This window comes from Lampris incognitus, chromosome 5 (assembly GCF_029633865.1).
Source record: "Lampris incognitus isolate fLamInc1 chromosome 5, fLamInc1.hap2, whole genome shotgun sequence".
Lineage (NCBI taxonomy): Eukaryota > Metazoa > Chordata > Actinopteri > Lampriformes > Lampridae > Lampris > Lampris incognitus.
Window position 1 is genome coordinate 66,662,466 of NC_079215.1, and position 27,456 is coordinate 66,689,921.

A 27,456-nucleotide genomic window follows, 5' to 3' on the forward strand; every position below is an offset into this window, starting at 1 on the left:
AGAAACAGAGACTACAGAACCAGAGGGAGTACAGAAACAGAGGGAGTACAGAAACGGAGGGAGTACAGAAACAGAGGGAGTACAGAAACAGAGACTACAAAAACTGAGAGTACAGAAACAGAGGGAGTACAGAAACAGAGAGAGTACAGAAACAGAGAGAGTACAGAAACAGAGGGAGTACAGAAACAGAGAGTACAGAAACAGAGAGAGTACAGAAACAGAGGGAGTACAGAAACAGAGTACAGAAACAGAGGGAGTACAGAAACAGAGTACAGAAACAGAAGGAGTACAGAAACAGAGTACAGAAACAGAGGGAGTACAGAAACAGAGTACAGAAACAGAGGGAGTACAGAAACAGAGGGAGTACAGAAACAGAGTACAGAAACAGAGGGAGTACAGAAACAGAGGGAGTTCAGAAACAGAGGGAGTACAGAAACAGAGGGAGTACAGAAACAGAGACTACAGAACCAGAGGGAGTACAGAAACAGAGGGAGTACTTCAGGGTTGATGTTGCCTGTTTGTCTAATCTTAGAGCAAAGACAGAAGTAGCACGGTGCTGTTAGTCTCCCTCTCTACCCCCCACCCCCACCCAGCCCACACTTCTCCCCCAGCATGGTGTCATAAGGATCAACAAACCCTCCATCCAATCACAGAGCAGTAGGCCCCTCTCTCTCTCGCTCTCTCTCTCTCTCTCCCCCACTCTGCCTTTGGCCCCTCCCTCTCTCCATGCCTCACATGCTGCAGTTCTGCAGTGTCACGAGGGAAGGCGAGAGTCTCGGGTCTGGCTTTAAATCGTCCAGGTGTAAACATGCCGGAGGTTCCGGTCCAAAGTTTGGATCTGACGTCTCGGAAGAGAGGCCTTGATCTCGGATATTCAGCCGGAAGTTTACCGGAGAGGAAGAGGGCGTGTTGGGGCATTCTGACAAGCCAAGGTCTGTCCAGATGATATTACATTATATAGAAGTACAGCGGGAAAAATAAATAAATAAATAAATAAATAAATAAATAAAAATACAAATATATATATATATATATATATAAAATAAACCATCCATGACACAAGCATATGGTATTGGGCATAAAGAATACATTAGGTTAAAAGATATGAAGTGAAACCAAATTTGTGTTGTCTCAGAAAAGGCTATTTTCTCTAAATTTCCTAAGACACGTGTAGTCTATGTTTACAGGCAACATATCATGTGTTTGTATGTATGTTTGGCCATGTTATGGTCCAAAAGTGTATACGTATACATGTTTATGTATACAGCGGCAGCTCCATTTCTATTGATTGTATTGTATCTCACGTGTCTTAATTCTAAGACCTCACTCATTTGATGACGTTAATAACTTCTTTCTGGGGCAGCGGTATCTCAGGAGGTGGAGCGGGTTGTTAGGTAACTGGAAGGTTGCCGGTTCGATCCGCAGTTCCTCCTGGCAAAAAATGTGGAGGTGCCCCTGAGCAAGACACCTAACCCCTAATAGGTTCTGTTCTGCCCTTACCCGCCGCTGCGACAGCTGCCTTGCCCTGTAGGGCTGATAGTGATGCGATAGAACTGATGGTGATTATATAGCCATGTCCATCCAAAACACCAGGCTGAACCTGAGCCTCACTTACTGATGCTGTACCATCTATTTGTAGAAGAAGTCTGTTTGTTAGACACAGACTGTCTTCCTTTACTTAAGACTACAACACTAAATCTATATAATTTAAAAGGTGGGAAGATGGAGACACAAATTCACGTTTGTGGCGGCCTCACCCAGTACCATCCATGCAGTGTCTTTGTCCACGTCTGCGTCTAAGTTTGTGTCTTCGTTTGATGTCTGGGAGAGCTGACGCTGGATCGGCTGGGAGAGCTTGGTCTGCAGCATCCTGTGGGCCCAGGGACCACGGCCCTGCCTGGTGCTGCGACCGAGGAGGAAACACCGAGGGCCGTCTGACAGGACGCAGAAGCGGGGCAGGCTAAGCTAACTGTTAGCCCGGCAGTTCCGACAGTCATCCTGGCTGGCGTTTATTCTCCTGGGCAATGAATTTTTTTTTAATATATATATATATATATATATATATAGTTTAGTTTAGATATATGTGTTACTCTGTATATATGTTAGTTTAGATATACATATGTGTTAGTTTGGATATATGTGTTAGTCTGTATACTATATGTGTTAGTTTAGATATATGTGTTAGTTTGGATATATGTGTTAGTCTGTATATATGTGTTAGTTTAGATATATGTGTTAGTTTGGATATATGTGTTAGTCTGTATATATGTGTTAGTTTAGATATATGTGTTAGTTTGGATATATGTGTTAGTTTGTATATATATGTGTTAGTTTAGATATATGTGTTAGTTTGGATATATGTGTTAGTTTAGATATATGTGTTAGTTTGGATATATGTGTTAGTTTGGATATATGTGTTAGTTTGTATATATATGTGTTAGTTTAGATATATGTGTTAGTTTGGATATATGTGTTAGTTTAGATATATGTGTTAGTTTGGATATATGTGTTAGTTTGGATATATGTGTTAGTTTGGGTATATGTGTTAGTTAGTTTGGATATATGTGTTAGTTTGGATATATGTGTTAGTTTGGATATATGTGTTAGTTTAGATATATGTGTTAGTTTAGATATATGTGTTAGTTTGGATATATGTGTTAGTTTGGATATATGTGTTAGTTTAGATATATGTGTTAGTTTGTATATATGTGTTAGTTTGTATATATGCATTAGTTTAGATATATGTGTTAGTTTGTATATATGTGTTAGTTTGGATATATGTGTTAGTTTGGATATATGTGTTAGTTTGGATATATGTGTTCTTGTAGTTCTTGTAGTTTTTGGATGTGTGTTTTTGTCTTTGTGTTGCACTGCTGTGGGCTGGGGGAAGCCATGTTTCGTTTCATTTCAGGTGTGCAAGTGCATGAAATGAAACGACAAATAAAGTGTTTGTGATTGTGATTCTGAAAAGAAATCAACTTGCTAGTATCCAACTAGTAATCAGTAATCTTGCTAGTATCCAACTAGCAATCAGGAATCTTGCTAGTATCCAACTAGTAATCAGTAATCTTGCTAGTATCCAACTAGTAATCAGGAATCTTGCTAGTATCCAACTAGTAATCAGTAATCTTGCTAGTATCCAACTAGTAATCAGTAATCTTGCTAGTATCCAACTAGTAATCAGAAATCTTGCTAGTATCCAACTAGTAATCAGGAATCTTGCTAGTATCCAACTAGTAATCAGTAATCTTGCTAGTATCCAACTAGTAATCAGTAATCTTGATAGTATCCAACTAGTAATCAGTAATTTTGCTAGTATCCAACTAGTAATTGCTAGTAATCAACTTGCTAGTATCATTGCTAGCCACTGACATGAGAAACAACAAAAGCGTAAATAATCTGGGTGTTTGTGGATCAGCTACTGTCTGAAACAGGCCGGGGACAAGAACGCATAAATTAGGACATTTGTCTGTATGTAAATCTGCAGGACTGTAACTTTAAGGATCAGGATTACAATTCAGTAATGGTAATGTGAAACTGTCTTTATTTGTCAGTTCAATTAATGGCAGAGACAAAATTCAAGCAGGACTCCTTCCCGTGCATCAGCCTCCTGACATTAACCGAACCAGAAGAGCTTTTCAGTGACCGAAAGGGTGAGATCGTGGATACAAGCGGCTGAAATGAGTTTCCTCCATAGGGTGTCTGGGCTCAGCCTTAGAGATAGGGTGAGGAGCTCGGACATCCAGAGGGAGCTTGGAGTAGAGCCGCTGCTCCTTCGCATCGAAAGCAGCCAGTTGAGGTGGTTTGGGAATCTGATTAGGATGCCTCCTGGGCGCCTTCCTTTGGAAGTTTTCCGGGCACGGCCAACAGGGAGGAGACCCCGGGGTAGACCCAGAACTCGCTGGAGGGACTACATGTCCAATCTGGCCTGGGAATGCCTCGGGATCCCCCAGGAGGAGGTGGAGGGCGTTGCTGGGGAGAGGGACGCCTGGAGTGCCCTACTTAGCTTGCTGCCGCCGTGACCCGAACCCGGAGAAGCGGCTGATGATGAACGAATGAATGAATGAAGAGCTTTTCAAACCTTTGTTTCGCCTTCAATTTTCCATTTTTCTGTTTCCAGGGTCGTGGGCTGATCGCTCTCCACTCCATGAAGCAGCTTCTCAGGGTCGATTACTGGCCCTCAACACCCTGTTGGTCCAGGTTTACCTCTCTCTCTCTCTCTCTCTCTCACTCACTCACTCACTCACTCACTCACTCACGCTCTCTCTCTCTCTCTCTCTCTCTCTCTCTCTCTCTCTCTCTCTCTCTCTCTCTCTCTCTCTCTCTCTCTCTTTCTCTTTCTCTTTCTCTCTCTCTCTCTCTCTCTCTCTCTCTGTCTCTCTCTCTCTCTCTCTCTCTCTCTCTCTCTCTCACTCACTCACTCACTCACTCACGCTCTCTCTCTCTCTCTCTCTCTCTCTCTCTCTCTCTCTCTTTCTCTTCTCTCTCTCTCTCTCTCTCTCTCTCTCTGTCTCTCTCTCTCTCTCTCTCTCTCTCTCTCTCTCTCTCTCTCTCTCTCTCACACACACACACACATACACACACACACAGAGGAAGGGCAATACACAGATCAGTTGTTCCTCCCCTCCCAGATTGGCCCTGAACAAATTACATGCTTCTGAACATATTCACTGGTAAATTTGATTGTTCAGTAGTACACAGCTCAACACCACGGGAAAGACAGCCGCTTCTTTTCACCTGACAGTGAGGAGTTTCACCAGGGGAACGTAGTGCGTGGAAGGATCACGCTATTCCCCCCGGAACAGGCGCCCTGACCGACCAGAGGAGGCGCTAGTGCAGTGACCAGGACACATACCCACATTCGGCTTCCCACCCACAGACACGGCCAATTGTGTCTGTAGGGACGTCCGACCAAGCCGGAGGTAACACGGGGATTCGAACCGGCGATCCCCGTGTTGGTAGGCAGCGGAATAGACTGCCTGTCTCTGTATTTTCACCCACCCTCGGCGAGGCGCTAACCAGACATCAAGTTTTGACCAAATGCCAACTGTATCAAGAAATAAAAAATGTAATATTTGTTTTACAGTAAAATGTCAACATTTTTAAACTGGGGGCAGAAGGTTCATGACAACAATGCTGTCACACAAATCATTAGTTGCTGTCTACTGTGATATTGTCTCCTATACATAAGGGACAACCCACCTATCTTACTTATTTTACTGAACTGACCGAGAATACTGGTCTCTGATTGGCTGGAGGGTGTAGGCTAAAACCCAATCCACCTAACTTGCTACGCCCAAAATCAAGAGTTTGTTTCTTCTGCCTTTGTCTAAGAACTTCCGGTTAACTAACTGGCTAGCTAGCTAGTTAACCAAGTTAACAACAGCAACAAAAAACTGAACAAAGTTACATGGGAGGAGACCAAAGAAGCAATAAGGAGCTCGAATGGGACATTAGCTGATCCAAGGTTCATAACACAGCAGGTGGATGAGATGAATTGTTGGCCGGACATTTTCATTTATTTTGTGCTCTTGGTAGTGTAATGTGCACGGATAGTAAGTAGACTCGCTAGCCCTTGGCTAACAGGTCGGACATCCGGATGTGGTCTACTTCAGCCAGTGATGCGGCACTGATAGCCTTCTTCTGGCCCTGACAAAATGGATGTGAGCCTGAAGTGGCCCATATGTATAACAGCAAATATGGCCCAAATATGCCAAATCACATGTGGGTCTTTTTTGCAAAGATGCGGTGCTCTGGGCAACATGTAACCTGGATGTGACCCTGAAGTGGCCCGTGTGGTAAAAGGTAAATATGGCCAAAATATCACAAAACAAATATGGGCCACCTTTAGCAAATATGTGGCACATGCGGCATTGATATGGCTTGGTTCTGGCTCAGATCTGGCAAACAGGAGCGGACCGCCCAAGTGCCATCATTCCATGTGGTATGTGGGCTGGATGAAGGGTCGAGTGTGGGACAGGTCCAGGCCAAAGCAATTTTGTTATCTGGGGACCCTTTAGTCGACTGGTTAACATAGTCGACCGTGGCGCGGGAGACCTGGGTTCGCGTCCCGGTTGCGGCAGTTCCTGGGCTGCCCCCTGAATTCGCTACATTGGTGTCAGAAGTGGGATGGTGAGACCGTGAGGCCATCGGAAGCACGTGCGCCCAGAGGCGTGAGGGAGCTGCTATGCTGAAGTGCGGGGACGCGCTTCCCGAAAGGGGGAGGGGTAGTGTAACGTGCATGGATAAGTAGACTCGCTAACCCTTAGCTAACGGGTTGGACCCTTTAGTCGCCTGGCTAACATAGTTGCCCGTGGTGCAGGAGACCCGGGTTCACATCCCTAATTCACTACGGTGGGCATAGAAGGTTTGGTGATGAAAAACTATAGAAGTATGGAAGCGTATCAGTACCTACATAGTGGAAAGGTACGCCAGATGCTCCTACACAAAGAGGGTGAATTCATATTTCTTGAAGCCAGTGCAAACCCAACTCAGGCCTGAGTCATTTGGCGCGGGTGTTGGTTACAGCCCAGCACCGTGGAGACGACGGGGTGTTCCTGTATCACTGGCTTAGGAAGATCCTGAAGTCGTGCCGCAGCAATACCGTGGAAGGTAAGCTTGTATACTGTATGGGGCAACGTTATGTTGATGTGCACAATTCAATGACAGTCAGACAGCCTTTCTCTCACGTAATCCTGCGAGTTTATCTGTAGTTGTTTGAGCTGCATGTGACCTTGCTAGTGTTGCCTCATACTTTTCTACTGAAACATGCTGTACAGAAGGTAGAAACTCGTCACATTCTCTCGTTTGTGTTTTAGAAAACGTTCTTTCTATTTGGTTTATCTTGCACTTAAGATCCATTATCAGTGCCTTGAAAAATTAGTTTGCATTGTGTCTATCTGAAAATGTTAACATTTTTTCTTTTTGGACATACAGAGCTGCACCAATCTGCCTGTCAATCTCCCGGTCGATCCTAAAGTCAATTGTGAACAAGAACCTAAGATACTTGAACTCCATCACTTGAGGCAACAACTCAACCCCAATCTGGAGGGATGCTGCACTGGATTGGTGCAGCATCAGCAGTAATGCGGACGTTGTACTGGACCGTTGTCGTGAAGAGGGAGCTGAGCTGGAAGGCAAAGCTCTCAATTTACCAGTCAATCTTCGTTCCAGCTCTCACCTATGATCATGAGCTTTGGGTAGTGACCGAAAGGTTGAGATCGTGGATACAAGCGGCTGAAATTAGTTTCCTCCGTAGGGTGTCTGGGCTCAGCCTTAGAGATAGGGTGAGGAGTTTGGACATCTGGAGGGAGCTCGGAGTATAGCCGCTGCGCCTTCGCGTCGAAAGTAGCCAGTTGAAGTGATTCAGGCATCTGATTAGGATGCATCCTGGGCGCCTTGCTTTGGAGGTTTTCCGGGCACGTCCAACTGGGAGGAGACCCCGGGGTAGACCCAGAACTCGCTGGAGGGACTACATGTCCAATCTGGCCTGGGCACGCCTTGGGATCCCTCAGGAGGAGCTGGAGGGCGCTGCTGGGGAGAGTGACATCTGGAGTGTCCTACTTAGCTTTCTGCCACCATGACCCGACCCAGGAGAAGCGGCTGATGATGAAAAAATGAATGAATGAACATACAGAGCTGCTGAATTGATGTCCATCTGTAAGCAGCCTATGTTGTCAAATCTCTTAATGGTTCAATGGAGCAAGGTAAGTGTATGGAGTCCAGGTAAGTCTAAGTTTTAACAGATCATTTATCTGGAGTCCAGGCAAGTCTACATTTTAACAAATCATGTGTCTATACAACGTATGGAAGGGTCTGTTTATGCATGGTTGTTATACAAATCAAAACTGTGGGTCTCCCCTGCTGTACTCACTATGTAAATGGCAGGTTCACGGTTCTCTCCCAATGCAGGGAACAGCATGGGTTGCCAGTATTCATGGTATGTGGTGTGGGATTGAGTTTTTCTTTTGGCATCACGTAGATTGCTTCAATTGATATAACTGATGTTATTTGGTGTGAGGAAAAACCGAGCAAGCGTTAATCTCAAGCCGAATGCCTGAAGGTTGGCGACCCTATAACGTTCAGTCTAATCACTTTGCTTGCTTGGAACAAGCAAGATTGGAACAGATGGAAGCTCCAGAGGAGACGACTCTTACTCAAAGAGCTGGGAAAGAGCATTGGTAAGACCTCAGATCCAGAGGAGACAACATATCCCGAGGACCCCAGCTTCTGCAGCCATCGTGAGAAGGATTCAGGGGGATGCCGATGCACCATCCACCGAACCAACAGAACCACCAACTCAAGTAGCTTAAGTAAGTGAGTGATGTTGTTGCATGTATGTGTCTTACTCTCCTACCTTGGCCTGCTGTAACTACATATGTATGTGAATGAAGGGGGGGGGTGTTAGTAAAATGTCTAATCTGTTTTCATCATTCTAGGTTGTAGCTGGTAACAAGAAGAAGAAGAAGCGATCCGATGTATGTGGACTCAAGGACAGGAAGGCACAGTACACATGCACCAAATGCAAGAAATAATTTGCAGCACACACAGTAAAAGTCTGTGCCTTCATCACATCCACAACTGACTACTGCAAAATCATTCTTTACAGCTCATCATCCAAAGTCCTAAACAAACTCCAGTACATCCAAAACTATGCTGCTCACCTGCTTACCCACTTCTGCTCCCGTGACCGAATCACTCTTGTCCTCCAGAACCTCCACTGGCTCTCTGTCCCACAACGGATCCAATTCAAAATCCTTCTCACTCACAAAGCCTTCCATGACCAGGCCCCCTCCTACCTAACTGACCTGCTCCACTACTATACTCCTTCCCACAACCTTCCCTCCTCTGATGCCGACCTCCTGTCTCCACCACACGGGACCAAGCACTGGACCTGGGGCAACAGAGACTTCTCCATAGCTGCCCCTCCCTCTGGAACTCTCTTCCCAAACACATCAGCGACGGCACTGATCTGTCCACGTTCCAATCATTCCGTGATTTCCAGTTCCGGTGTCTAGCTGCAGTTTGTCTGTGACTCTATCTACTTTTTAATTTTCAACAACTTTTAACGACTCCGTGAGATCTTTGGATTATTTTAATTGATCTTATGGTTTGCCTAATTTATGGATTTTTACCCGATCATTGATTACTGCACTGACTCCCTGCACACCAGGTGAGAACTGTGATGACTCAACCTTCAGCTGACGGTGCTAGTGGCATTTGCTGTTAACTTTCTTTTCTTCAATCATCTATCAACCGGTTTAATATTACTATGCCTTGCAAAGATAACCCAAAAACAACAAATGTCATTACTAACCTCAAGGCTGATATCCGACGGCTCTCAGATGAACTGCAAAAAAAGGACTTTTATCTGAATTTATTGACACCAGAGCCTCACAGTCCCACATGATTTCAGTCATGAATTTAGCCTGCTTCGACACCATCCTCTGGGACCCATCATCTCGTTGCCGGCCCTCCTCCTCCTCCACTCCCAGCTCACAGGCTACCTGGTCGGAGGTGATAGTCAGACCTGGCAGGGCGGAATGACCCTGGAGCTGCTTCACCTCCGCCCATAAACCTCTCATGTCATTTTACTATACTACCGACTGATGCCTTGGCTCACCCTGTTGATGCCCCCATGGCCGAAGCTGTTCCCGTGGCCAATGTTGTCCATTCCCACGTGGAACTGTTCCCTGCTCTAGCTGGCACTCCTGCTGCTGCAAATAAAATATAACACATAATTGTGACAATCACAAACACATTAAATAGTGTGCAGACAAACCACTCAAATAAGCAAAAACTATTGCTCTTTGAAGCCAATATTATGCTCTTTGCTAATATTAATCTGCATTATGTGGCATAAATCAATTTTCCTTGCACTTTTTGACTGGTGGGGCCTCCGTAGTTCATGAGAGGTTGTCACACATGATGTATGTGGGCTCCCACCCAAATGAGAATGGTTGGCTTGCAAAGCCAGCATCTTCAACTTTTGATAAAACATGCAAAGGAAAAGAGTAAAACAAATAAGATCAAGTCTGATCTGTCATCTCATTAGCAATATGACGGAGAGGTTTATTCCTGGTCCCTCTGATGTTCATCACCAATCAACCCCACATATGAGCCTAGCATTTAGCTAGTTAATATTAGCTTGCTAAAACAATAACTATGACTGCACTGTTAGTGCCAAATTGCACATGAACGATTGGAATAGCAATACATTATTTTAACATTAACTGTTGTAGCTAATCGAAAGGATCTCGAACATAACATGAATAAAGTTATCACCGAATAGGGTTAATTTGCAGCCATACCTTACTTATCCGTGATGGCCTTTGTGAAAATAAACAAAACAGGTCAATGGATTAGCTGTAGCTTGTTCAAATCAAGACTGCAGCATATCAGCTTTCTGATATGGGAACGAGGAGACCACTAGGGGTGGGCTACCACTAGGGGTGGGCTTTTTAAGGGTTTTAAGGTGGGTGTTTGGCAGAAGTGGGGGTGCTCTTATGGTTTGGATTGAGCGGCAAGCAGCTAGTGTGGGTCGTGACTGTACACAAAAGGGTAATTAACCTTTCAGCTTCAACTGAGCTTACGTGGGCCTGACCTTCCAATGGACTGAAATGATTCAATCCCATATGTCCAGCTACTATATGTCCTGTAGAATAGATGAATGTCAGTGGTCAGTTTGTCTGGCGGCATCTTCCAGCCAGGATAAAGTGGGCTCATGTTTGCTCGTCTGTCTGTGTGGGGAAATGTTAGCACGGTAGAACTCCCCAGCAGCGCTTGGTGAGTCGAATGTGTGGTGACAGCCAGGACTGCAGGATAGTAGAGGCTGTAGCTGATTTTTGCTTCAAGTAGCTTAGCCTTAACCGGGTTAAAGGTGGCATGGAGCTTGCTAGCTTCTACTGGGAGGTCAGGAAACATGTGGACTGGTGAAACTCAATACACAAGGCGCTCCTTGCCTTTGGTGAGACCCAAGATCTTCTCTCGCTGTGCATAATAATGCAGCCGAACAAGCATAGGTCTTGGTCGGTCTCCTTTCTTGGGTTCGGGGCCTTATGTTCGGGCAGAGCCATCAATAACTACAGGCGAGATAAAGTTATCAGCACCCAGAATCTTGTGGATAAGCTGTCATGAACTTGGTGAGGCTGGAGCCTTCAGCATCTTCTGGGATCCCGATAAATCTCAGATTCTGCTGTCGACTCCTATTCTCAAGGTCAGTGCATTTGTCCAATAACCGTTTCATGTCTTTGGACTCCACCTCATCCTGGTGCTCAAGCTTTTGAATTCACTCTATGGCATCGTTGAGCTAAAGTGCCATGTCTACTTGCTCAGTGGTTGTTTCAACATGGCCTTGGTGAGGTTTGCTCGTTTCCTCCTCCAAATCATGGCACAGTCCTTGTAGGCTGGACGACGTCTCAGATCGTGTGGCTTCCATCTCTTGTTTCAGCTATTGTCGGAAGATTGACATCCCCAATCTGAAGTCAGCTAGAGTAGCGTTGTGGGAAAGTGTTAGCTCGTTTGTAAAAGTTTGGATAGTGAGTTGCTCGTGTTCCGCCATCTTGTCAGATTTTGCTGCAGAAGTGTGGACATATTTAGCTTTTTACTAGCTTCCTTGGTTCAGGGAGCAACTTATGTTGAACTATGATCTAATATCAGCAGCCTTGTAAATAGGAGGTATCAATGTGTGAAATGAAAATGAAAGTACAGGAGCAGTTGGGATCTTCGTCTAACTCATCTCAAGCGAAAGCGGAAGTCTCCTTCCTCTTGCGTGATTTAATATCCACACTGATGACCCTGACTGTAAATCCGCCATACATTTCCTGGAACTGCTACAATGCTTCAACTTCACACAACCTATCGACTTCCCCACTCACAGCCGTGGCCACATCCTGGAGTCGGTCTGCTCCACTGGTCTCACAATACATCAACTCTCCAGCCTCAGCCTCAATTTCTGACCACCTGGCAGTCACCATGGACAGGGACATCCCTATCCCCATCCCAAAAGTCAAACGCATAATATCCTTCAGAAATCTCAAATCTACCTCCCCAGTTTGTCGTGGGTTATCCCATCTATACCACGGCCACTTCCCAAAAAATTAAAATAAAAGTGTTCACTCGTTGAACATTTTGGACTCAGAATTAAAAGGTTGTGAAGCAAAAGTTAGCCGCTACGCTAACTTTGAATGTTTACTGGTCTTGCTACTGATTTAGCGTGTTGCTGTGGTTACAGCACGTGAACTTTAGCTGAACTATGTGCATTATATGGTTTCATCGCACACCCTTCAGCCAATCAGAGACCGGTATTCTCTGTTACCATGCTATAGACGTGGTAAACCAGGGGTGTCAAACTCCAGGCCTCGAGGGCCGCAGTGTCTGCAGGTATTTGCTGCAACCGTGCACTACACCGCCTGATTAAACTAGTTCCTTTCCCTCCTTGATCCAGGAGGTGAGCTAATTAGTTAAATCAGGTGGTGTAGGGCACGGTTGCAACAAATACCTGCAGACACTGCGGCCCTTGAGGCCTGGAGTTTGACCCCCCTGTGGTAAACTGTATATTTTGCTTCATTTTATTTTCAGGGCTACCAGGCCAATATTCTCACCATTGACCATGTGACCCCTCTCCACGAAGCCTGCCTGTCGGACCGTGTGGCGTGCGTCCGTGCGCTGCTACGAGCTGGAGCTAACGTAAATATGCTGCTGCTGCTGCTGCTGCTGCTGATGATGATGATGATGAGTGCTGTTTTAGTTCAGTGTAAACCAATAAGTGAGGTGTCGCTGCAGGGAGGTTCAGGCACTGCATGCACATTAGGAGAACCATGGATTTAATTAAGCACACACACAAATATTTCACATTGATTACTTTCATTAGACGCGTGCTTTTTCTACTACTTCGAATAGACTCTGCCACTGTAAGGAACATTTCTAACCTTCTATTAGAGGTTCCTCCCTCGTAAAACAGGGGAAGAGAAGATAGTGGTGCATCATATTCACGTGTTGCTCCCCATGTAAGAGCTCCCCGACAGGAGGCTGGAATAACTGGAACAACGGATGAAGCTAATGAACTGCCTAGTAGAATGGGAAATTACTAGGACAGATGGTAACTGAGGACCTGATCTAGACCACTGGATCAGGCGACAGTCATACACGTGTAGGGATACAATGCCCTCTACCTTTGATAGATATGAGCAAAAGGAGCTATGAAAGAATGTATTTGTTGTTTATCCTCTTGAGCTTGCCCTCAAAATATTCACAAAAATCTAACCTTTAATTCAAGTAAAACAACTGAAAGGGAAATAAATTCTTATCGTAACGTGTGCCACACTTATTGGCACCCCCTTCATTTGATACTTTGTGCAGCCTCCCTTCGCCGAGATAACAGCTCTGACTGGCTGTGCAATGAGGTCGGAGAACACATGGCAGGGGATCTGAGACCCTTACTCCATACAGAATCTCTCCAGATCCTTGAGATTCCTTGGTCCTCGCTTGTGGACTCTCCTCTTCGGCTCACCCCACAGGTTTTCCATGGGGGGTTCGGTCAGGGGACTGGGGTGGCTATGGCCAAACCTTGATTCTGTGGTCAGAGACCCATTTTGTGTCGATTCTGGAGGATCCAACCATGGCCCACTTTAAGCTTCCTGGCAGACGCAGTCAGGTTTTGACCTCCAAAACACAGAAGTGGACTGCTATGCTCCAAAGGCATTTATTGCAAGTGTGCTTGGGTATGGAATAACATGAATCATGTGAAAGCTGAGCGGCAGGTCTGGGGGCCATCATACTCAGGTACGGTACGAAACAACCGTACCTGATAGTAAAATGCCCTCCATATCTGCTGGTACTTGATGGAGGCCACGATACCGTGCATCCCCACACGTTGGGGCACCCCTCTGCTGTTTGCTGCCAAAACCTCTATTCTGGTCTCATCTGGCCACAGAACCCAGTCCAACTGCAAGTTCCAGTAACGTCTGGCAAACGGTAGGCGCTTGACTTTGTTGTCTGATGACAGTAGAGGGGTTTTTTTTTCCTGGCAAACCTCCCAAACATCTTGTGGGTATGTAGGCAGCATCCGATCGGAGACTTTCGAACCCAAAGACGCAACTAACGACTCCAATTCTCCAGCCGTGATCCTTGGAGATTCTTTGGCCACTCAAACGATCCTCCTCGCTGTGTGTGGGGGCAATGTGCCTCTTCCAGGCACATTCTTAACAGGTCCAGTCGTGTTAAACCTCTTCATTATTGGCCTGGTAGTGGAAACGGGCATTTTCGACCATTTCCCCATCAGTCATTTCCCCATTTCTGCAGCTCAATAACCTCTTGTCGCAAATCATCACTGTGTTCTCGGGTCTTTCCCGCGGTGATGCATGACTATGGGAATTTGACCTGTGTGTCACCTCATATTTATACCCCGGTGAAAGAGGAAGTCGTGGGTGACCACTTAAGTGGCCCTAATCACTCACTGCTACTAATTTAGGCTGCTCCTGTTAGGGGTCGCCACGGCGGATCATCCGTTTCCATCTCTTCCTGTCTTCTGCATCTTCCTCTGTCACACCAGCCACCTGCATGTCCTCCCTCACCACATCCATAAACCTCCTCTTTGGCCTTCCTCTTCTCCTCTTCCCTGGCAGCTCCATATTCAGCATCCTTCTCCCAGTATACCCAGCATCTCTCCTCCACACATGTCCAAACCATCTCCATCTTGTCTCTCTTGCTTTGTCTCCAAACCGTCCACCCTGAGCTGTCCCTCTAATATACTCCTTCCTAATCCTGTCCTTCTTCATCACTCCCAATGAAAATCTTATCATCTTCACCTCTGCCACCTCCAGCTCCACCTCCTGTCTTTTCATCAGTGCCACTGTCTCCAAACCATATAACATAGCTGGTCTCACTGCCATCTTGTAAACCTTCCCTTTAACTCTTGCTGGTACCCTTCTGTCACACATCACTCCTGACACTCTTCTGCACCCACTCCACCCTGCCTGCACTCTCTTCTTCACCTCTCTCCTGCACTCCCCGTTAGTTTGGGCAGTTGACCCCAAGTATTTAAACTCATACGCCTTCATCACCTCCACTCCTTGCATCCTCATCATTCCACTGTCCTCCCTCTCATTCATGCATAGGTATTCCCTCTTGCTCCTACTGACTTTCATTCCTCTTCTCTCCAGTGCATACCTCCACCTCTCCAGGCTCTCCTCCACCTGCACCCTACTCTCACTACAGATCACAATGTCATCCCCAAACCTATCTACCTTCCTTCACTCCATCACATCAGCCAGCTCTCCCCCTTTACCAGTCATAGATTCTGACTCTCACCTCCACACTCCTACCCGTCCTCCTCTCCCACTGCCTCTGGCTATGCCTTCCCCCTCTCCTTCTCCTTCCCCAAAACAGGCATGATATAAAAAAAAATCTTATTATGAAATTAAATAAGAATTTTTTTTTATTTCACAATAAGAGATTTTTTCTTTCAATCATTTCACTTCAATCACAAGTTAGATTTTACTTAATGTTATGAGTGAAAAAATCAAGAGGATGAAGAGCAATGATCTTTCCACGGCCACTTTTTCTCATGTGCATCAGCGGCTGCCAGCATTAGTGGAGGGCCGTGTAATCTCTGGTATAAGTGTTGTGAAGTGTGGGTCTCGGATGTGTCAGTGTGCGCTTGTCTGTCCATCCTTACAGGTTAACTCTGCGACCATCGATGGTGTGACTCCGCTGTACAACTGCAGTTCCTCCGGTAGTGTGGGCTGCATGGAGCTGCTGCTGCAGAACGGAGCGCGCACACACACAACACACGCACACCTTCCCTCCGCCCTGCACGAGGCCTGCAAAAGAGGTACACGCACACATACTTTAAACACACACACACATATCACCCCCCCCTCTCTGCGTTTGGTGTGTGGTGCTTAGGGACGGGGGCAGCTTCTGCCTCACAGGACTTGTCCTCCATATGAGCTAATTTGAGTTCGGCCTTCATTCTATTTTATAGGTCAGAGCTCGTGTCGGGACACGGCTTTTCGCTTGCTCGTGTGTCCGCTCGGCACACCGAACACACACATTACCCAGGATGTGGGAAGAGTCGCATTTTCAGAACTGGAATACTGCCATCACATGCTGACCATTGTTGACAGTCTGGCTGGGATCGCTGTATTTGAACAAAGACAAATCATATACACACACACACACTCATATATATATATATATATATATATATATTTCTCAGGGTGCTCCTGTTTCCCCCACCATCAAAAAGACATGCATGTTAGGGTTAATACTCCTGTCCGTGCCCTTGAGCAAGGCATGGCAAGACGAGCTGGAGTTGGTCCCCGGGTGCTGCCTACTGTAGCTAGGCTGGGCTAGGAGCAGAGAGGAATTACCCTACAGGGATCAATAAAGTATATCAGAATCAGAATCAAACTCATATCATATGTGTATATATATATGAAATGTGTGTGTGTGTGTGTGTGTGTGTGTGTGTGTGTGTGTGTGTGTGTGTGTTGGGGCCAGGTCATTCTCAGTGTGTTGAGTTACTTCTGGCTTATGGAGCAGATCCAGACTACAATGCGTCTCACCTGGGCTCTCCTCTACACGTGGCCTGTCTCTACAACCAGACGGCCTGCTGCAGGATATTACTGCACAGAGGTGAGACACACAGCACACCTCCGCCCTGTCCTCCACCAGCTTCTGTCCAGTCCTCCACCCGCTTCCGTCCTGTCCTCCACCCGCTTCCGTCCTGTCCTCCACCAGCTTCTGTCCTGTCCTCCACCCGCTTCCGTCCTGTCCTCCACCCGCTTCCATTCTGTCCTCCATCAGCTTCCGTCCTGTCCTCCACCGGCTTCCGTCCTGTCCTCCACCGGCTTCCGTCCTGTCCTCCACCGGCCTCCATCCCACTGCTGTAGCCAGTGTAAAGGGTTTGTTCAGCATAGGTTTTCATCGTCTTAATGGAGGGCTCCAGGATGGATGTGGTGGTCTGCTACCCTTCACTGAATCGGTTTCTCACTGTGTGGATGTCAAACCCTCCCAGACTGGAACTGGGAACTACGGCCATAGAATCAAGTGGGTTAGTTTAGCTTTTCCATACGGGGAGTTTGTCTTGGTGGTCTGCTCAACATAAACACTCCAGGATATGAGCAGATTGTTTAAATACCAGGAACATCTAATGTCTATGAAAGGTATCCTCAGATTATTAAGATATCTTAAAATCCCATTTGCAGTGGGCATCCGGGTAGTGTGGCAGTCTATTTCGTTGCCTACCAACACGGGATCGCCAGTTTGAATCCCCATGTTACCTCCGGCTTGGTCAGGCGTCCCTACAGACAAAATTGGCCGTGTCTGCTGGTGGGAAGCTGGATGTGGGTATGTGTCCTGGTCGCTGCAGCGACTCCTCTGGTTGGTCTGGGCGCCTGTTCGGGGGGGGGGTGAACTGGGGGGAATAGCGTGAGCCTCCCACGTGCTATGTCTCCCTGGAGAAACTCCTCACTGTCAGGTGAAAAGAAGCGGCTGGTGACTCCACATGTATGGGAGGAGGCATGTGGTAGTCTGCAGCTCTCCCCGGATCAGCGACGGCTCAGAGAGTGGGGTAATTGGCCAAATACAATTGGGGAGAAAAAGGGGGTGGGGGGAGAAAGCATGTCTGACAATGCTTTACCAAAGTGTACCCAACATGTACTTCTCCTGTACTGCTCCACCCGTGTCTTTACCATGTCAACATACACACCACCTCCAAAACCATCCGCCTCCCCACCCCAAACCTCTCAGACCTCGGCACCACAGCCATCATAGGCAAAACGTAAACTATAGTAAACAACCTCACCATATCCACCCAATCTTCAGTCTCCTCCCATCCAGACGGGGTGCCGGTCCAGTCAGGAGAAAAGCCTGCTCTGGCAGGTGGCCGGAGTTTCCACTACGGATGCATGGTATATAAAGGCTTTAAAATGAATTAATGCCGATAAGACAGGCCGATATGACAGGCCAATAAGACAGGCCGATAAAACAGACCGATAAGACAGGCCGATATGACAGGCCGATAAGACAGGCCGATAAGACAGACCCCTATGACAGGCCGATATGACAGGCCGATATGACAGGCCGATAAGACAGGCCGATAACACAGGCTGATAACACAGGCCAATAAGACAGGCTTATATGACAGGCCAATAAGACAGGCCGATAAGACAGCCCGATAAGACAGGCCGATATGACAGGCCGATAAGACAGGCCGATAAGACAGGCCCCTATGACAGGCCGATATGACAGGCCGATAAGACAGGCCGATATGACAGGCCGATAACACAGGCTGATAACACAGGCCAATAAGACAGGCTTATATGACAGGCCAATAAGACAGGCCGATAAGACAGGCTGATATGACAGGCCGATAACACAGGCCAATAAGACAGGCTTATATGACAGGCCAATAAGACAGGCCGATAAGACAGGCCAATATGACAGGCCGATAACACAGGCTGATAACACAGGCCAATAAGACAGGCTTATATGACAGGCCAATAAGACAGGCCGATAAGACAGGCCAATAAGACAGGCCGATATGACAGGCCGATATGACAGGCCGATAACACAGGCTGATAACACAGGCCAATAAGACAGGCTTATATGACAGGCCAATAAGACAGGCCGATAAGACAGGCCAATAAGACAGGCCGATAAGACAGGCCGATAACACAGGCTGATAACACAGGCCAATAAGACAGGCTTATATGACAGGCCAATAAGACAGGCCGATAAGACAGGCCAATATGACAGGCCGATATGACAGGCCGATAACACAGGCTGATAACACAGGCTGATAAGACAGGCTGATAAGACAGGCCGATATGACAGGCCGATAAGACAGGCCGATATGACAGGCCAATAACACAGGCTGATAACACAGGCTGATAACACAGGCTGATAAGACAGGCTGATAAGACAGGCTGATAAGACAGGCTGATAAGACAGGCCGATAAGACAGGCCGATATGACAGGCCGATAACACAGGCTGATAACACAGGCCAATAAGACAGGCTTATATGACAGGCCAATAAGACAGGCCGATAAGACAGGCAGATATGACAGGCCGATATGACAGGCCGATAAGACAGGCCGATATGACAGACCGATAAGACAGGCCGATATGACAGGCCGATAAGACAGACCGATAAGACAGGCCGATATGACAGACCGATAAGACAGGCTGATAAGACAGACCGATAAGACAGGCTGATAAGACAGGCCGATATACAGACCGATAAGACAGGCTGATAAGACAGACCGATATGACAGACCGATAAGACAGGCTGATAAGACAGACCGATAAGACAGGCTGATAAGACAGACCGATAAGACAGGCTGATAAGACAGGCCGATATGACAGACCGATAAGACAGACCGATAAGACAGGCCGATAAGACAGACCGATAAGACAGGCTGATAAGACAGACCGATATGACAGACCGATATGACAGACCGATAAGACAGGCTGATAAGACAGACCGATAAGACAGGCTGATAAGACAGACCAATAAGACAGGCCGATAAGACAGACCGATAAGACAGGTCGATAAGACAGGCCGATAAGACTGCGTTTTCATTACGAACCACTGAACAGGCACGGACGCGGCGCGTCAGGTGGGCGGAGCGGGTTTGTTTACCTGCTACACCAACTGCGTCTGTGTTGTTGCGTGCCAGCCGTGTCTTCTGAGATCTCAGGTAGACCACTGTGGAAATGGACAAGCGGTACATGCTTTACCTGGTACTGAATTAACTAACGAGATCATTTTAACCACGTGATAATTGATACACGTTTGATTTAGTATTTCAATAAAACCCCACAAGGGTTCATTGCTGCATCGCATTGCCTCTGGTGGTACAGCGAGGTATTTCTTTTAATCACCTTTAAACAGGTTGTACTCGACTGTTGGAGGGCCGCGTGGAGAAAAAGAAGAGATAGACCAGCCACGTGAACGTAGAGACCAGCCGTCCGATGCCCGTGCAGGTCCGAGTGTGGGGGACTTTCGTGGTCAGTCCGTTACGGGAGATGTAACAATAGGAACTATTGTTAGGAACCATTGTTTAGTTCCTTGTTTACACAGGGGTCGTTTAGGTTGTTGCACCTGGAATAACGGACCGAGCGTGATGCATAACCTTACGTGCCGAAGTTATTATTAAAGTTTATAGCCCAGTGGGGTTGAAACGAGTTGTAACGTCTCATTAGTAGAAGGAAACAAAACCAAGGACACTGGTGACAGGGCCAACCCTGTTACCACCAGATCAGGCCGCTCTGTTGTGCAGCCGCAGCGATACAAAGACTTTGTGACCTCACATAGATGAATGGATCTGTAGCACTAATGGACTTTGGGGGGGGCATGAATGAAAAAGAAAAAAAAAGTGAATCACAAATGTTGTGCAAATGTATTAAAGGTTCTAAAAAAAAAGAAGAAACTGAAAAGAGAAAGGATGTAACAATAGGAACTATTGTTAGGAACCATTGTTTAGTTCCTTGTTTACACAGGGGTCGTTTAGGTTGTTGCACCTGGAATAACGGACCGAGCGTGATGCATAACCTTACGTGCCGAAGTTATTATTAAAGTTTATAGCCCAGTGGGGTTGAAACGAGTTGTAACGTCTCATTAGTAGAAGGAAACAACACACTTTAACAGGAGAGACTTGCTGTTCTCTGCAGTTAGGTGGAAAAATACGTGCGTATATCGGCATCAGTATCGACAATCGGCGGGTGGCGCTCGGCTTGTGTTGCTGAAAGCGCCAAATAAATAAACAAATAAATAAACAAAATTTTAAAAACTCAACAGCAAGGTCTCTCCCCAGAAAGCCTGACCCGGATACTCGACAGACCCCACACACCTTGCCGTGAGCAGTTTCATGTAGGAACTATGTTCTTACGCCGCAGTACACCGACACCTGTAACCTCCACTGCGGCCAGTCAGGCAGTGTTTCATTCAGCTCCTGTGTTTCCTAATGGGCCGTGCGGGTCCTTAGGGGCCCGTGTGAGTGTGGGCCGGGGCGTGGAGAGTCCCCTCCACACGGCGGCGAGACAGGACAGCGCGGAGCAGGTCTCGCTGCTGCTGGAGTACGGAGCCGACTGCAACCTGCGAGACGAGCGCCACCAGAGGGCTGTGGATCTAGCGACCCCTGGTGGCAGAACGGAGGAACTGCTGCTGGAAAACCAAGGTAAAACAATACCGTTAATCCTACTATTTATAGGGTCTCCTGCGCCAAATTAGACCCCTTACAGTATACTAGACATTCATGAGGGAAACCACTGAGGAGGAGGAGGAGGAGGAGGAGGAGGAGGAGGAGGGAAAGAAGAAGAAGGGCATTAACTTAGTACAATACTTATTCCTACCTCAGGGTGAAAAGCTTGAATTTCCTCAGGGAGTTTTAGAAGAATTAATCTCAGGCTCTGTTGCCTTATTAAGGCAGCGAGGCCCCTGACATATGACGTGTCAGCCTTTATCGAGCCTGATTATCTTGGTGGGTTACAGACAAGATACTTATTTAAATCTCGCAGTTCACTGCTGTGTATATCAGTACTATACTGTTCACTGCTGTGTATCAGTACTATACTGTTCACTGCTGTGTATATCAGTAGTATACTGTTCACTGCTGTGTATATCAGTACTATACTGATAGCTGTGTATATCAGTACTATACTGTTCACTGCTGTGTATATCAGTAGTATACTGTTCACTGCTGTGTATATCAGTACTATACTGTTCACTGCTGTGTATCAGTACTATACTGTTCACTGCTGTGTATATCAGTAGTACTGTTCACTGCTGTGTATATCAGTAGTATACTCTTCACTGCTGTGTATCAGTACTATACTGTTCACTGCTGTGTATATCAGTAGTATACTGTTCACTGCTGTGTATATCAGTACTATACTGTTCACTGCTGTGTATATCAGTACTATACTGTTCACTGCTGTGTATATCAGTACTATACTGTTCACTGCTGTGTATATCAGTAGTATACTGTTCACTGCTGTGTATATCAGTAGTATACTGTTCACTGCTGTGTATATCAGTAGTATACTGTTCACTGCTGTGTATCAGTACTATACTGTTCACTGCTGTGTATATCAGTAGTACTGTTCACTGCTGTGTATATCAGTAGTATACTCTTCACTGCTGTGTATCAGTACTATACTGTTCACTGCTGTGTATATCAGTAGTATACTGTTCACTGCTGTGTATATCAGTACTATACTGTTCACTGCTGTGTATATCAGTACTATACTGTTCACTGCTGTGTATATCAGTACTATACTGTTCACTGCTGTGTATCAGTACTATACTGTTCACTGCTGTGTATATCAGTAGTATACTGTTCACTGCTGTGTATATCAGTACTATACTGTTCACTGCTGTGTATATCAGTACTATACTGTTCACTGCTGTGTATATCAGTAGTACTGTTCACTGCTGTGTATCAGTACTATACTGTTCACTGCTGTGTATATCAGTACTATACTGTTCACTGCTGTGTATATCAGTACTATACTGTTCACTGCTGTGTATATCAGTAGTACTGTTCACTGCTGTGTATCAGTACTATACTGTTCACTGCTGTGTATATCAGTAGTATACTGTTCACTGCTGTGTATATCAGTACTATACTGATAGCTGTGTATATCAGTACTATACTGTTCACTGCTGTGTATATCAGTAGTATACTGTTCACTGCTGTGTATATCAGTACTATACTGTTCACTGCTGTGTATATCAGTAGTATACTGTTCACTGCTGTGTATATCAGTACTATACTGTTCACTGCTGTGTATATCAGTATTATACTGTTCACTGCTGTGTATATCAGTAGTATACTGTTCACTGCTGTGTATATCAGTAGTATACTGTTCACTGCTGTGTATATCAGTACTATACTGTTCACTGCTGTGTATATCAGTACTATACTGTTCACTGCTGTGTATATCAGTACTATACTGTTCACTGCCGTGTATATCAGTACTATACTGTTCACTGCTGTGTATATCAGTAGTATACTGTTCACTGCTGTGTATATCAGTACTATACTGTTCACTGCTGTGTATATCAGTAGTACTGTTCACTGCTTTGTATATCAGTAGTATACTGTTCACTGCTGTGTATATCAGTACTATACTGTTCACTGCTGTGTATATCAGTACTATACTGATAGCTGTGTATATCAGTACTATACTGTTCACTGCTGTGTATATCAGTAGTATACTGTTCACTGCTGTGTATATCAGTACTATACTGTTCACTGCTGTGTATATCAGTACTATACTGTTCACTGCTGTGTATATCAGTAGTACTGTTCACTGCTGTGTATCAGTACTATACTGTTCACTGCTGTGTATATCAGTAGTATACTGTTCACTGCTGTGTATATCAGTACTATACTGATAGCTGTGTATATCAGTACTATACTGTTCACTGCTGTGTATATCAGTAGTATACTGTTCACTGCTGTGTATATCAGTACTATACTGTTCACTGCTGTGTATATCAGTAGTATACTGTTCACTGCTGTGTATATCAGTACTATACTGTTCACTGCTGTGTATATCAGTACTATACTGTTTACTGCTGTGTATATCAGTAGTATACTGTTCACTGCTGTGTATATCAGTACTATACTGTTCACTGCTGTGTATATCAGTACTATACTGTTCACTGCTGTGTATATCAGTACTATACTGTTCACTGCTGTGTATATCAGTAGTATACTGTTCACTGCTGTGTATATCAGTAGTATACTGTTCACTGCTGTGTATATCAGTACTATACTGTTCACTGCTGTGTATATCAGTAGTATACTGTTCACTGCTGTGTATATCAGTACTATACTGTTCACTGCTGTGTATATCAGTACTATACTGTTCACTGCTGTGTATATCAGTACTATACTGTTCACTGCTGTGTATATCAGTAGCATACTGTTCACTGCAGTGTATATCAGTAGTATACTGTTCACTGCTGTGTATATCAGTACTATACTGTTCACTGCTGTGTATATCAGTACTATACTGATAGCTCTGTATATCAGTACTATACTGTTCACTGCTGTGTATATCAGCAATATACTGTTAACTGCTGTGTATATCAGTACTATACTGTTCACTGCTGTGTATATCAGTACTATACTGTTCACTGCTGTGTATATCAGTACTATACTGTTCACTGCTGTGTATATCAGTAGTATACTGTTCACTGCAGTGTATATCAGTAGTATACTGTTCACTGCTGTGTATATCAGTACTATACTGTTCACTGCTGTGTATATCAGTACTATACTGATAGCTCTGTATATCAGTACTATACTGTTCACTGGTGTGTATATCAGCAGTATACTGTTCACTGCTGTGTATATCAGTACTATACTGTTCACTGCTGTGTATATCAATACTATACTGTTAACTGCTGTGTATATCAGTAGTATACTGTTCACTGCTGTGTATATCAGTAGTATACTGTTCATTGCTGTGTATACCACCACTATACTATAGCAATACACAATACCCAAAAGCTCGTGGTTCCAGTAAATGCTGATGTGGCTTTGTAACCAGGAATGGATTGTTTCCGGTGGGAAAGCAGCCACCAGAGGACGCAGGGTTCACTTTAGGCTCCCCCCCCCCCCCCACACACACACACAGAATTCAGAGGGGGAGAATTCCGCTTCAGAAAGTAGTACTAACCATGTATTTGCTCCACCCATGGACTAAACCAGCTGATTTCACTAATTAGTTCTCCTTCCTGGCTGAAGTGTTGTGCCAACTAGAATCAGCTGGTTTACTGCATGGGTGGAGCAAATACATGGTTAGTACCTCTACTGTCTGAAGCGGAGTTCTCCACCTCTGCCACAGATCAGCCCTCTCATGAACACCCAGCAGCACAGGGCAGTAATGCACACTTACCATGTAACCATGACACTGTAAGGAAGATGAGATCCCATCAGGATGTGCCTGTTAAACCACATGTGCAATACAAACATACTACTGTAAATACACATACAACCACATACCGGTTATACACTATTGTTATAGGGCGGCACAGCGGTTAGTGCGGTTGCCTCACAGCAAGAAGGTCCTGGGTTCGAGTCCCGGGGTAGTCCAACTTTGGGGGTCGTCCTCTGTGTGGAGTTTGCATGCTGTCCCCGTGTCTGTGTGGGTTTCCTCCGGGGGCTCCGGTTTCCTCCCACAGTACAAAGACGTGTAGGTCAGGTGAATAGGCCGTACTACATTGTCCCTAGGTGGGGGTGTGTGGCCCTGTGTGATGGCCTGGCGGCCTGTCCAGGGTGTCTCCCTACCTGCTGCCCAATGACTGCTGGGATAGGCTCCAGCATCCCCGCGACCCCCCTGAGAGCAGGATAAGCGGTCTGGATGACGGATGGACAGATGGATATATATATAAATAAAATACAGTATATAATTATGTACATGGTGTAATACATTAGTGCATAATATATAATGTTATTAATTATCCAGGCATAACTAAACTGTGTGTAGCTGACACGTACCTTGTTGGCATACATACTTACCTCCAGTGTTTCTATTGCGTTTATTTCTTGCTGGTCTCCTCTGTGAGTGGAGCTGCTTCAGCAGCAGCACATTCCTTGTGTGCATCACATTCCTTGTGTGCGTCAGTAAAGCTCGCCGGTGAAGTTGATTCTGATTCTGTACAGATCATAAATCAGGGAGACAAACGCGGTTTCCTGGATCTTCTCTCCCGTCTAGCCAGTCCCAGGAGTCTCCTCCTGCTGTGTCGTATCTTGATCAGGAGGGTGGTGGGTCCGTCCAGACTGAAGCTGCTGCCCAGCCTGCCGCTGCCCCCCCTGCTGACGGACTATCTGCAGGCCGGACCCCCGGGCACACCTGCAGCCCACGTGCTGCTGGGGGCCGCGGGAGACGCCGCGTGTCCGTGAAGCTCCCGCGGGCCAGGGTTTGACCCCACAGCTTCGGGCTGTACCGTGGCATGCCTCCTTCCACAGAAGCTTCCGGAAAACCTACAGTAACAGAACTCCACTTGCTCAGGTCCAGGTCGACGTTCTCGCCATCGGTCTGCTCCTGCTGGTCGCCGTGGCGTGGGGACAGAGGCGAGCGTGACCCGCTGAACGTCTCCATGCACCCTGCATACTCTCCCCGTTCCTCTGCTGAAAAAGATCTCGGAAGTGGTCGTCGGGCAGATGTCAGGAAGTACAGTTTGAATTACACAAGTGCACATGACTGGAATCGAACAGAGGCTTCATTGTATCCAAATAAAAAGTTTGAATTAAAGTTTACAGTGTAATTTCATTTTTAAACATCCCACTGGCCGTGTCACTTGAATAAGACGACGGGCACAGTATACGGTGATAATGACCTGCACGAGATGCCAGCAGGACCCTGCCAGCAGCGCTTCAACGATCCACTGATGTTGTCCCAGGTCCTACCAAGGACACTTTGTTCTCTCAGACCCGTAACGCAAGAACCACAAGAACCATCGCTGTCCACACAGGTTTCAGATGTGCTTCACTTCCCTTCCTTGTTAGAAATACTGATTATGGTTGCTGCAGACCCTCCCTGACTAGTGCATGCTCTCCTCTTTCTCCCAATGATACAGAAATCTCCTTCTGAATGACTGAACCTGCTTTTCCTCCTGTAGTCTTTAGTTCATGAAGAAAACCACAGCTTCACCTCAGAAGCTGATGTGGTGGTCTGACAAACCACCACATCAGCTCCTAGTTGTGGAACGTAGCTGCAGATACATCACGACTCACAGGGCAGGGCAGTCTTACCCGCAAAGGGCCGGTGTGGGTGCAGGTTTTTGGTCCGACCAAGCAGTTGCACACCTGATTTCACTAATCAACCAGTGGTCTTGGCTGAGGGACTTGATTAGGAGACACAGGTCAGTGCTGGACTAAAAACCTGCACCCACACCGGCCCTTTCCGGATAAGGTCGCCCACCCCTGGGTTGTTGGCTTAACATCTACGGGCACTTTGACAACTGCAGTGATGTTTGTGCAAGTCACCGAATAAAGCAGTGGGTCAGACCGTGCAGTGAGGCCCCGGGGTCTCTGCTCAGACGTGGTACTCAGGAGACAGTCTGCCACCCCTAAAATGGGGGCAAGGCCGAGACTGCACACGCAGCGGCATTGCTCGGCTTTAATTTGAGGTTTGACCCCAGCGTTGCATTTAAATTAAAGCACTATAGGTTTCAACAGATTACGCCCGAATTCAAATTTTGACCTCAAAAATTGTAGAAATACAAAATTAAACCCAATTTGCATTTTCATTTCAAAGAAGTGACACTTCAATAGGTCAGTGACACAAATAGAAACCAGATACCACGATTTCCCCCTGCTCGGAAGATCACAAGATGTGCAAAAAGTTGCAGAAACCAAACTTCCTGTGGTTTGTCTGTGCTGGCATGCTTTAACCCTCGTGTTCGGTTTGGGTCAAAACGACCCGTTTGA

At 46.1% G+C, this 27,456-nt stretch overlaps 1 protein-coding gene across 1 annotated transcript; it reads left to right on the forward strand.

Annotated features, from left to right (window-relative positions):
* The first annotated feature begins 768 nt into the window (after positions 1 to 768).
* On the forward strand, positions 769 to 26,255 carry asb5b (ankyrin repeat and SOCS box containing 5b). The gene is made up of 7 exons (XM_056280762.1): positions 769 to 932; positions 4,121 to 4,200; positions 12,580 to 12,687; positions 15,679 to 15,832; positions 16,504 to 16,638; positions 20,995 to 21,186; positions 25,739 to 26,255. The coding sequence occupies exons 1-7, from the start codon at positions 809 to 811 to the stop codon at positions 25,924 to 25,926; spliced, it is 981 nt and encodes a 326-aa protein (XP_056136737.1). The 5' UTR covers positions 769 to 808; the 3' UTR covers positions 25,927 to 26,255.
* The last annotated feature ends 1,201 nt before the right edge of the window (positions 26,256 to 27,456 follow it).

Excerpts from the sequence above, each read along its gene's own strand:
- asb5b (XM_056280762.1), top strand. The coding sequence starts at position 809 with ATGCCGGAGGTTCCGGTCCAAAGTTTGGATCTGACGTCTCGGAAGAGA. Across the intron at positions 933-4,120 it reads GGGCATTCTGACAAGCCAAG|GGTCGTGGGCTGATCGCTCT; the intron begins GTCTGTCCAGAT and ends TTCTGTTTCCAG. Across the intron at positions 4,201-12,579 it reads TCAACACCCTGTTGGTCCAG|GGCTACCAGGCCAATATTCT; the intron begins GTTTACCTCTCT and ends TTTTATTTTCAG.